General features: G+C 43.3%; 1 protein-coding gene across 14 annotated transcripts in view; it reads right to left on the bottom strand.

The window, feature by feature from the left end:
• Positions 1-13,245, bottom strand: part of LOC105491299 (HYDIN axonemal central pair apparatus protein) — a 468,775-nt gene that overhangs the window by 205,091 nt on the left and 250,439 nt on the right. For all 14 annotated transcript variants that reach the window (XM_024795897.2, XM_071084900.1, XM_011757559.2 and 11 more), the window contains 3 exons: positions 12,511-12,784; positions 9,907-10,050; positions 4,642-4,785 (listed from right to left, as the gene is read on the bottom strand). In XM_024795897.2, the coding sequence (XP_024651665.2) occupies positions 4,642-4,785; positions 9,907-10,050; positions 12,511-12,784 (562 nt within the window). The remainder of the gene's footprint in view (positions 1-4,641; positions 4,786-9,906; positions 10,051-12,510; positions 12,785-13,245) is intronic.

Below are 13,245 nucleotides of genomic sequence, written 5' to 3'. Positions count from 1 at the left end.
GGATCATGAGGTCAGGAGTTCAAAACCAGCCTGGCCAAGATGGTGAAACTCCATCTCTACTAAAAATACAAAGATTAGCTGGACGTGGTGGCAGGCACCTGTAACCCTACAGGAGGCTGAGGCAGAGAATTGCTTGAACCCGGGAGGTGGAGGTTGCAGTGAGCTGAGATTGCGCCACTGCACTCCAGCCTGGGTGAGAGAGCGAGACTCTGTCTCAAAAAGTAAAAGGAATGAAATCAGTACACCCATGCTTCCCTCACCTCCCAGTTTTTATTGGCTATAGTGAATTTTAAAAGCTGAGGTTTAAAACATTCTGCTCTGAAATTCTGTCAAAGTTGTGTAGTCTCAGTTCCACAGTTAACTGGATTGAGTCCTCCTATCCGTCTTTTCCTCAGTTTTTTCATTCCTGAGTACCTTATTTTGATTCTTTTAGATGACCGCATGTCATTGGCAAATTCGTTTTCCGACAGGGGTGCATGAGTGTGGAATTCAAAGATGCAAGGGAATGCTGAATACAGCACTCATGCACCCCTGCTGGAAAACTAATTTGCCGAAGACATGCGATCATCTAGAAGAATCAAATAAAATGCTCAGGAATGAAAACATTTCCTTGCATCTTGAGCATCCCTGTCTGTTATCTTTACACTCAAAGTGTCTGTTACCTTTACACTCAAATAGTATCAAAGGATACTTTAGCTAGTTATAAACTTCTTGAGTCGACTTTCCTTCCCTCAAAACTCTGTAGTCATTGTTCTGTTGCCATGTGGCATTAAAGTGTAAGGCTGAGGTTAGTCCAAAATCTTCCCTTGATTGGTCTCTTATGCTTAGATGCCATAGAATTCCTTGGTTGTCAATAAGTCCTGTAACTTCACTAAAATATGTCTCACTCTTGAATATTCCATATCATTTTGTCCTAGGACAAGGTGAGGCCTTGTTTCTAAAAATATTTATATCATTTTGTCCCTGGACAAGGTGAAGCCTTATTTCTAAAAATCTTTAAAAAATATTTCATTGATATTTTGGATAGACAGAACAATGAAAAGCAAGTTGATTTTGTGCCCATCTCTCCATCTCTTACCTAAGCCAATAGTTTCCCTCCCCTGAGGAAACCAAGGTTAAAAGTATCTTGTTTACCCTTGCAGAGATATTCTATGAACATAATATCATATTTATATATTCTTTTATTTTTTTTGCACATGATAGCATATCATGTACACTGTTCTATAGTTCAGTTTTCTCACTGGAAGATCACTCAATATCAGTGCATATGAAGCTGCTTCGTTCTTTTTAATGGCAGCATTTCATTCCATCATATTATTCTGCCACCACTTATTTAACCAATGTGCTACTGATGGATATTAGTTCCCAATCTTTTGCTGTTATAATCAACATTGCAGTTTTATCCTTGTATATAAGTCATATTGGCCGGGCGCGGTGGCTCAAGCCTGTAATCCCAGCACTTTGGGAGGCCGAGGCGGGCGGATCACAAGGTCAGGAGATCGAGACCACAGTGAAACCCCGTCTCTACTAAAAATACAAAAAATTAGCCGGGCGCGGTGGCGGGCGCCTGTAGTCCTAGCTACCCAGGAGGCTGAGGCAGGAGAATGGCGTGAACCCAGGAGGCGGAGCTTGCAGTGAGCCGAGATCGCGCCACTGCACTCCAGCCTGGGCAACAGCGTGAGACTCCGTCTCAAAAAAAAAAAAAAAAAAAAAAAAAAAAGTCATATTGTGTATTGTATTTATGTCCGCAGAATAAATTCCCAGGAATGGAATTTCCAGGTCAAATGGTATGAGCATTTAAATTCTTGATAGCTACCACCATATTGCCTTCCAATGTATGACATACACTGTCCGGCATGGCAAGAGATTATTTCCACACGTCCTTCCAAAACACAGGACTAGCCAATTTTTGCTCTTTGCCAGTCTGATAGGTTAAAAAACGTATTTCATGGTCATTTTAGTTTGTATTTTCATTCATATGAATAAAGTTGCGCATATTTTCACGTTTAAAAGCTATTTTATTTTCCCTTTTGTCAACCCCTGCTCTTTTCTTTTGCCTGTTTTTCTGTTTGGTTGTTAGTATTTTTCTTGTTGGTTTGAAGCAGCTCTTTATTTTTTAAATTAAGTGTGTGGTTTTATTAAAATTATACGTGCAAATGATATAAAGTGAAACTGTACTGTAAGAGTTATTATAAAAAACAGTAGTTCCGCCGGGCGCGGTGGCTCAAGCCTGTAATCCCAGCACTTTGGGAGGCCGAGGCGGGTGGATCACGAGGTCAGGAGATCGAGACTATCCTGGCTAACATGGTGAAACCCCGTCTCTACTAAAAATACAAAAAACTAGCCGGGTGTGGTGGCGGGCGCCTGTAGTCTCAGCTACTTGGGAGGCTGAGGCGGGAGAATGGCGTGAACCCGGGAGGCGGAGCTTGCAGTGAGCCGAGATCACACCACTGCACTCCAGCCTGGGAGACACAGCGAGACTCTGTCTCAAAAAAAAAAAAAAAGAAAAAAAACAAAAAACAGTAGTTCCTGACCCACTGTGTCATTCCACCAACTCAGAGGCCACCGTTTCTCAATTCTCGTAGTAGGGTTTGTCTTGGAAATAATTTCCTTAGGCAGAGAGGTGGCCATCAAGCTGTGGACACACCCAGATATCCAAATGTGGAGTGAGGAGGGCTTATTCTGGGGTGTCAATACTGGCAACATTAGAAGCGCTAGATTTCCCCAGACATTTTAACCAATTTCTTTGGAGAAGAGCACTATTTTTTTTTTTTCTTAAGATAAAAGCAAGCTGTCCATGCTTCCTGAATGGGGCCTGGTGCACATAGAATCCCTATAATTGTTGCCCTCTTCTCATAATTGTTGCCTGTGATCCCGCAGCTACTCCAGACCACTGGGCAAAACAACTCCTTCATCATTCATGACTTCATTTGAATATTTTCTGGGACGCAGATTTTTTGTGTCTTCTTTTCAACCCACTCCCAACCTCATTCTATCTTCCAGAAGTTGGCTTCAATCTCTCATTATTTGGTGATGCCCATCCTCCTCCCCCTTTATATTGCTCTGGCTTCCTTCTCTTTTGAAAATTTCTACGTTTATCCTATTAAGATCTCAGAAGGGGCTGGGCACAGTGGCTCACGCCGGTAATCCCTGCACTTTGGGAGGCCGAGGTGGGAGGATTACTTGAGCCCAGGAGTTCAACAAGACCAGCCTGGGCAACATAACAAGACTTCCTCTCTACAAATTAAAAAAGTAGCTGGGCACAGTGGTGGGCACCTGTGGTCTCAGCTACTCAGGAGGCTGAGGTGGGAGGATCACTTGAGCTAGGAAGTTGAAGCTGCAGCAAGCTGACATTGTGCCACTGTACTCCAGCCTAGGCAACAGAGTGAGACCCCATCTCAAAAAAAAAAAAAAAAAAAAAAGATCTCAGGAAGGATACGAGTGGGTCTTGTCCACCACCCAGACTGAGAAAGGTGCGCATGTCTGAATCTTCCTTTTCCCACACATTTGTTCTCCTGTGCTCTGTGAGTTCACTCTGCATTTCCTCTTTCAATACCTGCATCTCCTCCTTGGGCTCTTTCTAAGGACAGGCCATGTTATCTGTAATTTGTGTGAGACTGTAGAGAACACATATTTGTGCTTCTGATCTTCTTCCTTGGGTGCATCTCCTTGCAGTTTGTTTTCATCTGCCCCTTGCTTATAATCATTTCCTCTTTTTCTTTCTCCATTCAAAGATCTTAGCTGGTTTTGTCCCAGCTCCTGCTTGAATGAGACCTATTCATTCAAAACATCTGTGATGGAGGGGCGGGGCACAGCCCACAGCCTCCAGTTGGGTACTGTTGGGACACCCTGTCACCAAGTACGCTGTCCCTGCTCTCCCCAAAGATCCATCTCCCTGAGTGTGGCTCACGGTGAATCTCCTTAAGTCTCAGGCTCCCTCTTCTGAGATCTCATGATTGCTGCCTGCCCCCGCCCCTTCATACCCCATCTTCATTAGCTGTTTCCCTAGAGAGGGAGGCCGAGCAAAATGGCATGTGGGGACTGGTTTCTCCTTCAATCCTCCTCTCCTACAGTGTCACTGGCCTATGGACCTGCCTTTCCCATTGGTGTCCTCACACCTGGCAAAGGATCACAGGGACAATCTTGAAGGGTTGTTTAGAGAACACTGAATCCCACTGCAGACTGGTGGCCGGGGTGAGCCCTCAGCCTCCTCCCTCAGCCCTACTCAGACTTCTCAGTATCCAGAGGTGGGCTCACTGGTCTGGGGACTGGACTTGGCTATTTCCTCATTTCCTTCAGCATGGAGGTTTGGTTGGGCTTGAGGGAGGAGAATGAAAAGATCTTTACTATCATCAGTAGGAAGTTCCTGCTTTCTGCGGTTTCGCTTCATCGGAATGGGCAGGAGCGAAGGGTGATTATAATGAGCTGAAGCTCTCACCATGAATGGCAGTGTTTCTACAGATTGATACTGGAATGGATTTACCACTCATTTTAAATTTTCTGTAGTCTTCCCTGTTTGCTTTCCGGATCCTTTACATCTTTCTGAGCTGAAGTTGGGTGGCGTATCGTTACTCTTCTCTTCCTTTATCACACCCCGCCCCACCCCCCACAGCTTGCCAGAACAGCCCCCTATTAAGGTACCTCAGGAGTTGCCGGCAGCAGGGATTTATCAGTCTCACATATAAAGAACGGTCCAGATGTTGACAGCAACAAGTTCACGGGCAGGGTGGAAATGTTTTTTATGGCCAAGGGCTGGTAATCAGGTTTCAGGATACTGTTAGGTTTCTGCAAAAACAGAAAAAGATGAAACAAATCAACTTATGGTAAATACAGTAAGCTTTTAGCAACAAGTCTCAGGTTCATTGTTTAGAACAAATTTATTGATCTTTCTTTTTCTTTCTCTGTGTGTGTATATATATATATATGCATATATATGTAGATGTATACATACATTTTTCTCCCTTGTAGAACTTTAGATTAATCATGTGGAGGCCGGGCACAGTGGCTTATGCCTGTAATCCCAGTACTTTGGGAGGCCAAGGCCAATGTATTACTTGAGGTCAGGAGTTCGAGACCAGCCTGGCCAATGTGGTGAAACCCCGTCTCTACTAAAAATACAAAAATGAGCCAGTCATGGTGGCGGGCATCTGTAATCCCAGCTACTCAGAGACTGAGGCACAAGGATCACTTCAACCCAGGAGGTGGAGGTTGCACTGAGCAGAGATCACACCACTGCACTCCAGCCTGGGTAATACAGTGGGACTCAGTCTCAAGGAAAAAAAAAAAAGATAAATCATGTGGAATGATGTACGGTGAACTACTGAAAAGTGGACCTACATAACCCAGACAACACAGATTAGATTTTTTTACCCCCTTGGTGCCTAATTGAGAAAAGCTACAGAAGCCAGGCTTCTGGATAGAACTATTATTATAGGGGCTTCCATTGTGTCATAAGACAAAGTCTAAAACGTTAGTTATATCTTATGCATAAATATAGCTATCATTACAATGAATAAAACATGTTTCCCTTGTATAATATTTTTCCAGGCTTAAAACACCCGATTTGCAAATATCTTATTATATTGACAAATGCTCAGACCTATTTCCTGTAAACTTTTCCTGATAATACCAGGATAGTTGATTTAGAAGCATCTTTTTACTCTGTTAGATATGTTAGATTAAATTTTTCTTTTTTTTTTTTTTTTTTGAGACAGAGTCTTGCTCTGTCGCCCAGGCTGGAGTGCAGTGGTGTGATCTCGGCTCACTGCAACCTCTGCCTCCTAAGTTCAAGCGATTCTCCTGCCTCAGCCTCCCGAGTAGCTGGGATTATAGGCACGTGCCACCACGCCCAGCTAATTTTTGTATTTTTTGTAGAGATGGTGTTTCACTATGTTGGCCAGGATGGTCTCGATCTCTTGACCTCATGATCCACCCGCCTCAGCCTCCCAAAGTGCTGGGATTACAGGTGTGAGCCACCACACCCAACCCAGATTTAATTTTTCAACTCAAGAAGGCATCAAAAATACATCTCGAGTTGAGAGTTTCTGGCCAGACTGGATTTTTCTCATTCTGATGTTGGGGCCCACATTATTTCTTGTATTCCCTAGAAAGGGGGTTCTTTAGTATCATCAGGGGGTGACCAGGAGCCTCAGTCTCTGGCCTGCAAAAAGAACCTCCCTCCAATCATCCCCTGGGTCTTCCGACAACTCTAGCCTGTCTTTCCTAGGCCTTCTTGTTTTCATTTGCCTTTTCTCTTTGTGCCAATGTCAGTTAACCCCTTCTAATTTCCTACTTTGATATGACTCTGTCTTCCAGTTCTATGCCTAGTACAGTCTCTTCCTTCCACTGTGGTTCCTGGGTGAGCTCAGGTGACCAGTGTCCCTTGGTTCGAGCCTCATGCCTTGGTTGTACTCCATGAGTCTCCCTGTGCACTCCCAGGTGACTTTAGGGGTTAGGTCTGGCATTTACCATGAGATACCAGCCTTTGTTTCCCTCCCTGTAATATGGGGTAGCACGGAACTGGACTCACCTTGCCTCTGCAGGTTGTATACTACAGTTTAGGGAGGGATGAAGCAGTACTCTGGGCCCTACAAAGGCTGCATGGAGAACTGTCCACCCAATGACCTTCCCTGAAGGCTGCTGTGTCACTGCAGATGGCTTTGAAGTGCAGACGCCACACTTGGTTGGTTTTGGCAAGAGGCCATTTAGAGACTACTGATGAGAAGGAGTCAAGCACAGAGAGGCCATTCTATTTTAAAATGACCCCTTCTCTTTGAGTTGTTCGTCTCCCCAGATATCAGCAGACATAATGTGCTGCTGGAACTTCATGAAGAAAAGTGGCTGCTAGTTTCAATTGACCTTTTCGATCTCACAGAGATGTGGTTTCATCTCCGTGGCTTACGAATGGTATGACAGTTATAAAGTAGACCAAATCTGAGGAAACAGCTATAGAAAAATTCTTCCCATAGACAGGGTTGGTATAATTATATTCTAATGTACCAAATCAGATGCACTGCCTTGAGCTGAAAACAGAGAGACAGAACAGATAATTGGATGTTATACAATTAAATCTGAATACTGAGACCTAACAAGTCTCTTGCATATGCTGGGTAATGAAGTTGCATTTCTTCATTGTCCCTGATGTGGATTAAATGTAAGCAGGAAATGAAAATGAAAAATACAGTAAGTAGTAGGACAGATTTCAAACTTCTCATCTTTGTGGGGAAAGAGAGAAGGGTGGAAAAAAGTAAGCAGGGAACTGTAGCTCAATTCACTTTTTAATTCAATAAGAAGTTACCGCCATATTCAAAATATGTGCATATTTTAATCTAGTAATAAATTCAAACAATAGACATTTAAATAAAAACATGCCCACCCCCGCCCCCGCAAAAGGCATAAGTATATAAAGAGAAGAAAAAGAGCACTACCCACACATTTTTCTGAGTGTTTATGGGCTTAGAGAAATCTAATAAGAAACTAGGCTGCATATTTAACATATATTACAACATCTTGCCCAGAATAGCAATTCAATAAATATTCACTGAGTTTTCTCCCAATAACAGCATTTAGGGAAAATATAATGCCACCAACTTCAGTGCAGCTGTTGCCAATAAACATCTTTCCTGATTACTTAAAAATGAAGAATTTAAAATGGAGCAATAAAGCTTAATAACTGTAGCAGGAATTCTTGTATTTTCCTTTTACATGTCTCATGGAGCTTGCTGGCTTCGTGTTTAGCTTGGATTTCAGTGACAGGAAGCTAAACTAACAACGTCCACCTTCCCTACTTATCTGTTAAGCCATTTTATTTTACTTTACTTTACTTTACTATTTTATTTTATTTTATTTTATTTTATTTTATTTTATTTTATTTTATGTCCTGGGATATATGTGCAGAACATGCAGGTTTACTATATGGGTATACATGTGCCATGGTGGTTTGCTGCATCTATCAACCCATCATCTAGGTTTTAAGCCCCACATACATTAGGTATTTGTCCCAATGCTCTCCCTCCCCTTGCCCCCGACCCCATGACAGGCCCCAGTGTGTGATGTTCCCCTCCCCGCGTCCACGTATTCTCACTGTTCAACTCTCACTTATGAGTGAGAACACGCAGTGTTTGGTTTTCTGTTCCAGTCTAAGTTTCCTGAGAATGATAAGCCATGGTCTCTGCTGTGTCTTTTCTGCTTTATATATTGTAGGTGACTGATGCACCTGCTCAAAAGTTACTTGTTGATTTGAATTGAACTTGCACCTCACACCTCTCCTACTGGATCACAGGCTCCTTTTTTCATCTCCTAGCAGAACATCTTTTCCATGGTGATAATCAATAGATACTAATTTGTTTTAATGAACAAAATATGATGGACTCCATTACCAAAATAAATGGTCTTGAACATTCTTCTGCAAACCTTCAGGTAATGAAAGGAAGCCCAGTTGATTCCTCATGACTGGTTAGGCACTGCCACACCCACTGCTTTTATGTGACAGCAAAGATCACACTGTGGGGCCGTGACTTACTTAATGCTTGGTCTTCCCAGCAGGCTGTGGCATTTATCAGGGAGGACTATTCTCACTGTTGTATCTCTAGCCCCCAACACTGCCTGGCACATGAGAGGCCTTAATAAACATTCCACTCAGTGGCCAGCATGATGGTTTCAGTGAATCAATTTGACCATGTCACTCCCTTCCTGGAAGCCCTCCAATGGCCATCTGGAACAAAACCCAAAGTTCAGATGATGCCTCCCAGGCAGGCTGCACATCACCAGATGGACTTTTGCCATCCTTGGCACATTCTCTGTCCAAGGTGGCCTTTCCTAACTTGAGCCCTTTGCGTGAGCTATTCCCTCTGCCTACAATTCTCTCCCCATCCCTTGTCACCAGACTAGCTTCTATATTTACTTTGAGTCTCAACTTGAGGCACTTGCTCAAGAAATCCATCCATGACCACATGGACGAACAAGATCACGTCTCCCAGTACACGCCCTCCCAGCACCTTGCACCTCTTCCTCATAGCAATGTTTACAATGGTGACTTCAACAATTACATTTTAATAATTTGTTTAAAGTCAACCAGCTTAGCTTTGGTTATGTCTGTCTGGTTCACTAGATTTCCAGTACCAGCTCAATCCCCAACTCAGAACAGACATTCCTTACATGTCTTGAATGCTAATTAATTCTGGATGGAAGCATGTCTAGGGGCAGATCAAGCCTATTGTGATATCTCCTCCACCCCACCTCTTCACCATCCTGACCCCCTGCCCTGAGCAGCAGCCACTACCTTCTCTCCCTTGTCCCCTGACTCTGACATTTACTGTCTGCACTTATGTAGAGCCATTTAAGTTAAAGAGTGTGAATCTAGTACTTTAAGTTGATTATTCTCCAGCTTAACCTGTATCTCAGTTTCCTCGTGTGCATCACGGGAATGATAACAACCTGCTGCATACGGTTGCTGTGAGGGACTACTGGGTAAATGTATGTAACGAACATGGCTCCATGTCTAGCACATACTAATCAATCAGTGGTAGATATTCTTACTGATAATTATAATTATCGATAATTCTATGATAATTCTACTCCAATCCTTCCTCTGCCTCGAGTTTATTTTACCTGGTAAAGTAAGATGATTGACTAAACTGCATATTCAGTGCACTGGAATACCACTTCCCTTAGGTCTTAGACATCAGGAATGATGGAAATAGAATTTCCACAGCAACTTACATGTCAAAGGATTGTAGGTTTAGATTCAAAATTTTTAGTTGAATGTGTACTGGCCTCTGAAGCTTAAAAAACACGGGCTGAGCAATGGGTGGAAAAGGACGCCCGTTAATTTAGCTTTCGAAATGAAAATGTAAACATGCTGACCCCAGTTGGAGCACCCAGCCCTCGCCAGCACATGCCACTGACCTTCTCCAGTCTGTAGACGAGCTGCTTGGTGGAGAGCTGGATGAGAGGCGCAACGAACTCACAGGTGATGTTCACAGCCATCAACAAGCTCTTCCCTTTCTGTGCCCCGATGATGGCGTGGCACACCAGCTTCTCTTTAACTATCTGCCAATGAGATAAGCCAGCATTTGGGGAACAACTATAACTTAATACTTACTCAGAATACTTATTTACCCACTGAGAGAAAATGGATTTCCCACTACCTGCCTGGGGACACAAGGAAGAGCACTTTTCTGAATAGCATGCTTCAGGGGCTGCTCTTTGTCACATGATTATGTTTTTGTTAGTTAAACATGGCTTTGATGGATTCTGTATTTATTTCTGACTGCCCTGAGGCAGTTGATTTACATTCAGTTCTACATACATATGTATAGTTATATTATGATCTTTTATGCATCAGGAGCTGTGTTGGGTGCTGGGAGTACCAAACACTGATGAACGAGACAGATAAAATCTTTCATGGGGCTTATAGTTCAATGGTAGTTATATGATTTCTTATTAAACTATTGAAAACTGTAGTTGGAAAATTTTTGCCTTTTTATTTTTATTTTTTGTTTTTAGATGGAGTTTTGCTCTTGTTGCCCTGGCTGGAGTGCAATGGTGCAATCTCAGCTCACTGCAACCTCTGCCTCCCCGGTTCAAGTGATTCTACTGCCTCAGCCTCCCTGGTAGCTGGGATTAAAGGCATGTGCCACCATGCCCGGCTAGTTTCGTATTTTTAGTAGACACAGGGTTTCTCCATGTTGGTCAGGCTGGTCTCGAACTCCTGACCTCAGGTGACCCACCCAGCTTGGCCTCCCAAAGTGCTGGGATTACAGGTGTGAGCCACTGCGCCCGGCCAAATTTTGGCCTTTTATACTTAAACATTTAAAAATCATGCATTAGGAATTAATATTTCTTTGGACTCAAAAAGCCTAGATTTTTATAAAGCAGAAAGATCAAAAGTGAATTTGTAGCATGAGTAGGTTATATTGAAGAGTGCCCAGGTTAGGGATGTTAATGCATTCCAGTCTCTTCTCATTTATGTAGCATGATTTAGAAGAACATTCAGGGAAGTTTTTAGTAAAGCTTAAGCTGAGTTTAGTCCCCCAGCAGCTCAGAATTAATGCCTTCAAAAATATGGACAACTCTTGATAACCACATTATAAATATGCTCTTCCAACAGCTGTCAGTGTCTTGAGATAACGGCCTGTGTTCTATTCATCTTTGCATCCTCAGTGCTTAGCACAGTATTTGTTACATGGTATACACACAATAAAAGTTGGCTGATCACCTGAATAACAGAGAGAAGGAACACATTACCTTTTCCACAATGAGAGATAACCCCCTTTTTTTTGGAACTGAGGATGCATTTTACCTGAAAATGCTCTATGAAGAAATAGTCTAATGAAATAAAGTGGAATCTGTGACCTTAGAGAAGCTAAGCAAAGGACTAGCTTTCCAGCTGTGTCTACTGGGAGACAAAGTTCTTTTTGCTTCCTATTTCGTGTAGGGAAAAGTCAGTATTACCTCCAAATTTGGCGACACAAGCAGGATCTTAAGCAAGCATCATTTCTCATCTACAAGGTCTGCATTTTGTGGGGAGGGAGAGACTCTTAAGTGACTTTGAAAGCCTTTCCTTTAGTTTTTTAACGATTTCCACACTGTGAGAGAATAGGGATAAACAGACAGATGATTTGGATCTACTGAAATGTTTTAGGTAGAATGTATGGAGATCATGTAAATGAAGGCAGGGAATCAGAGTTGCTGAAGATAAATGTGGTTCTTTTATTAACGCATAAAAAAGATGTTTTGAAATGTGAGTTGTAGTCAGTCTGGAAAGAAAGGAACAGGGATGTCCCAATACCTGAATAGGAGAGGCAGCCCAGAGTGTCGATATAAACACCCTTTTTGAATGAATATTAAATTAATCCTGCTAAGTGTTAATAGGAGAATCTGCTTTGGCTAAAAACTGGATGTTTTTCTACCAGAGACTTGCTGGCTTGTCACTGTGGACCCTGGGCATGAGAACCTCCCTCAAGATTGGGTTCACAGTAGCTATAGAAACAAATCGACGACTGAGCAGAGCTGCACCCCAAAAGCAACAGATGCTACCATGGTAACTCAGGACTGTACACAATCCTTGAGAAACCATATCCTTCCTCAGATAAATGTCAAGGAACTTTCCTAAGAAACAGATACAGGCCAGGCGCGGTGGCTCAAGCCTGTAATCCCAGCCTTTGGGAGGCTGAGACGGGCGGATCATGAGGTCAGGAGATCGAGACCATCCTGGCTAACATGGTGAAACCCCGTCTCTACTAAAAAATACAAAAAACTAGCCGGGCGAGGTGGTGGGCGCCTGTAGTCCCAGCTACTCGGGAGGCTGAGGCAGGAGAATGGCGTAAACCCGGGAGGCGGAGCTTGCAGTGAGCCGAGATCCGGCCACTGCACTCCAGCCGGGGCAACAGAGCGAGACTCCATCTCAAAAAAAAAAAGAAAAAGAAAAAGAAAAAAATAAAAAGAAATAGATACAGTAGAGATTTAATTAGGAAAAAGCAATAGCTTCCAAATGTGCTGTCCCCTTACCCTGGGAGTAGCAGAATAGCCTTCGAGTATCACATCGACTGCCTGGCCTGGGTACAGCTCCATGCTGGCGGGGTGGAGATGAAACACGGGGCTCTGTGGATCCCTGGGCTCCTGAGAGCCACTGGGCTGGGGCCGGATACGAGCATGTCCCTTCTTAACCCGGCCCTTCTTACTCAGCTTGGCCTGGGGTTGGAAGCTATCATTCATCCAGAACAACTGTTGGACCCGACGTCCCTTGTTGATCAACTTAAAGTGGTAATAATGGGTATCCAGGCTGAAAAAGAAGAGGCAGGTGTTGAGAGGATTCCATTTAGGTATGTTCTGTTCAGCTCTACACCCTTGGGATTTACTCTTCTGGAAGGATTTAAAACAGTGAGCCACAATATAAGACTTTTTTTTTTAATGTAGGAAGACTAAGTTACGATGCCACTAGGAACTAATACAGTGATGGGACAAGGTAGTATCTACTCAGGGGGCCAAGAGGTGTGGAATCACAGACCTGGGTTTGGTCCCAGAGTTGGCATCACCACGTAAGGGGCTGTGGAAAATTTCCACTCCCCGTCAATCTTCCCCAGTAGGCCCCACACACTGCAGGACACATTCAGTTCATGTGAAAAGCAATTCTATTTAGAGAAATAGCTCTGAAGAGTGAAAGGAAAGCAAAATACCTACTGGAGGAGAAGCAGGTTTCAAGCTGTGCTGAGAAAATTACTACTGGCTGAATGGAATGTCCCG

This window comes from Macaca nemestrina, chromosome 18, assembly GCF_043159975.1.
Source record: "Macaca nemestrina isolate mMacNem1 chromosome 18, mMacNem.hap1, whole genome shotgun sequence".
Taxonomy (NCBI): Eukaryota; Metazoa; Chordata; class Mammalia; order Primates; family Cercopithecidae; genus Macaca; species Macaca nemestrina.
This window is presented reverse-complemented; position numbering and strand designations above follow the sequence as displayed.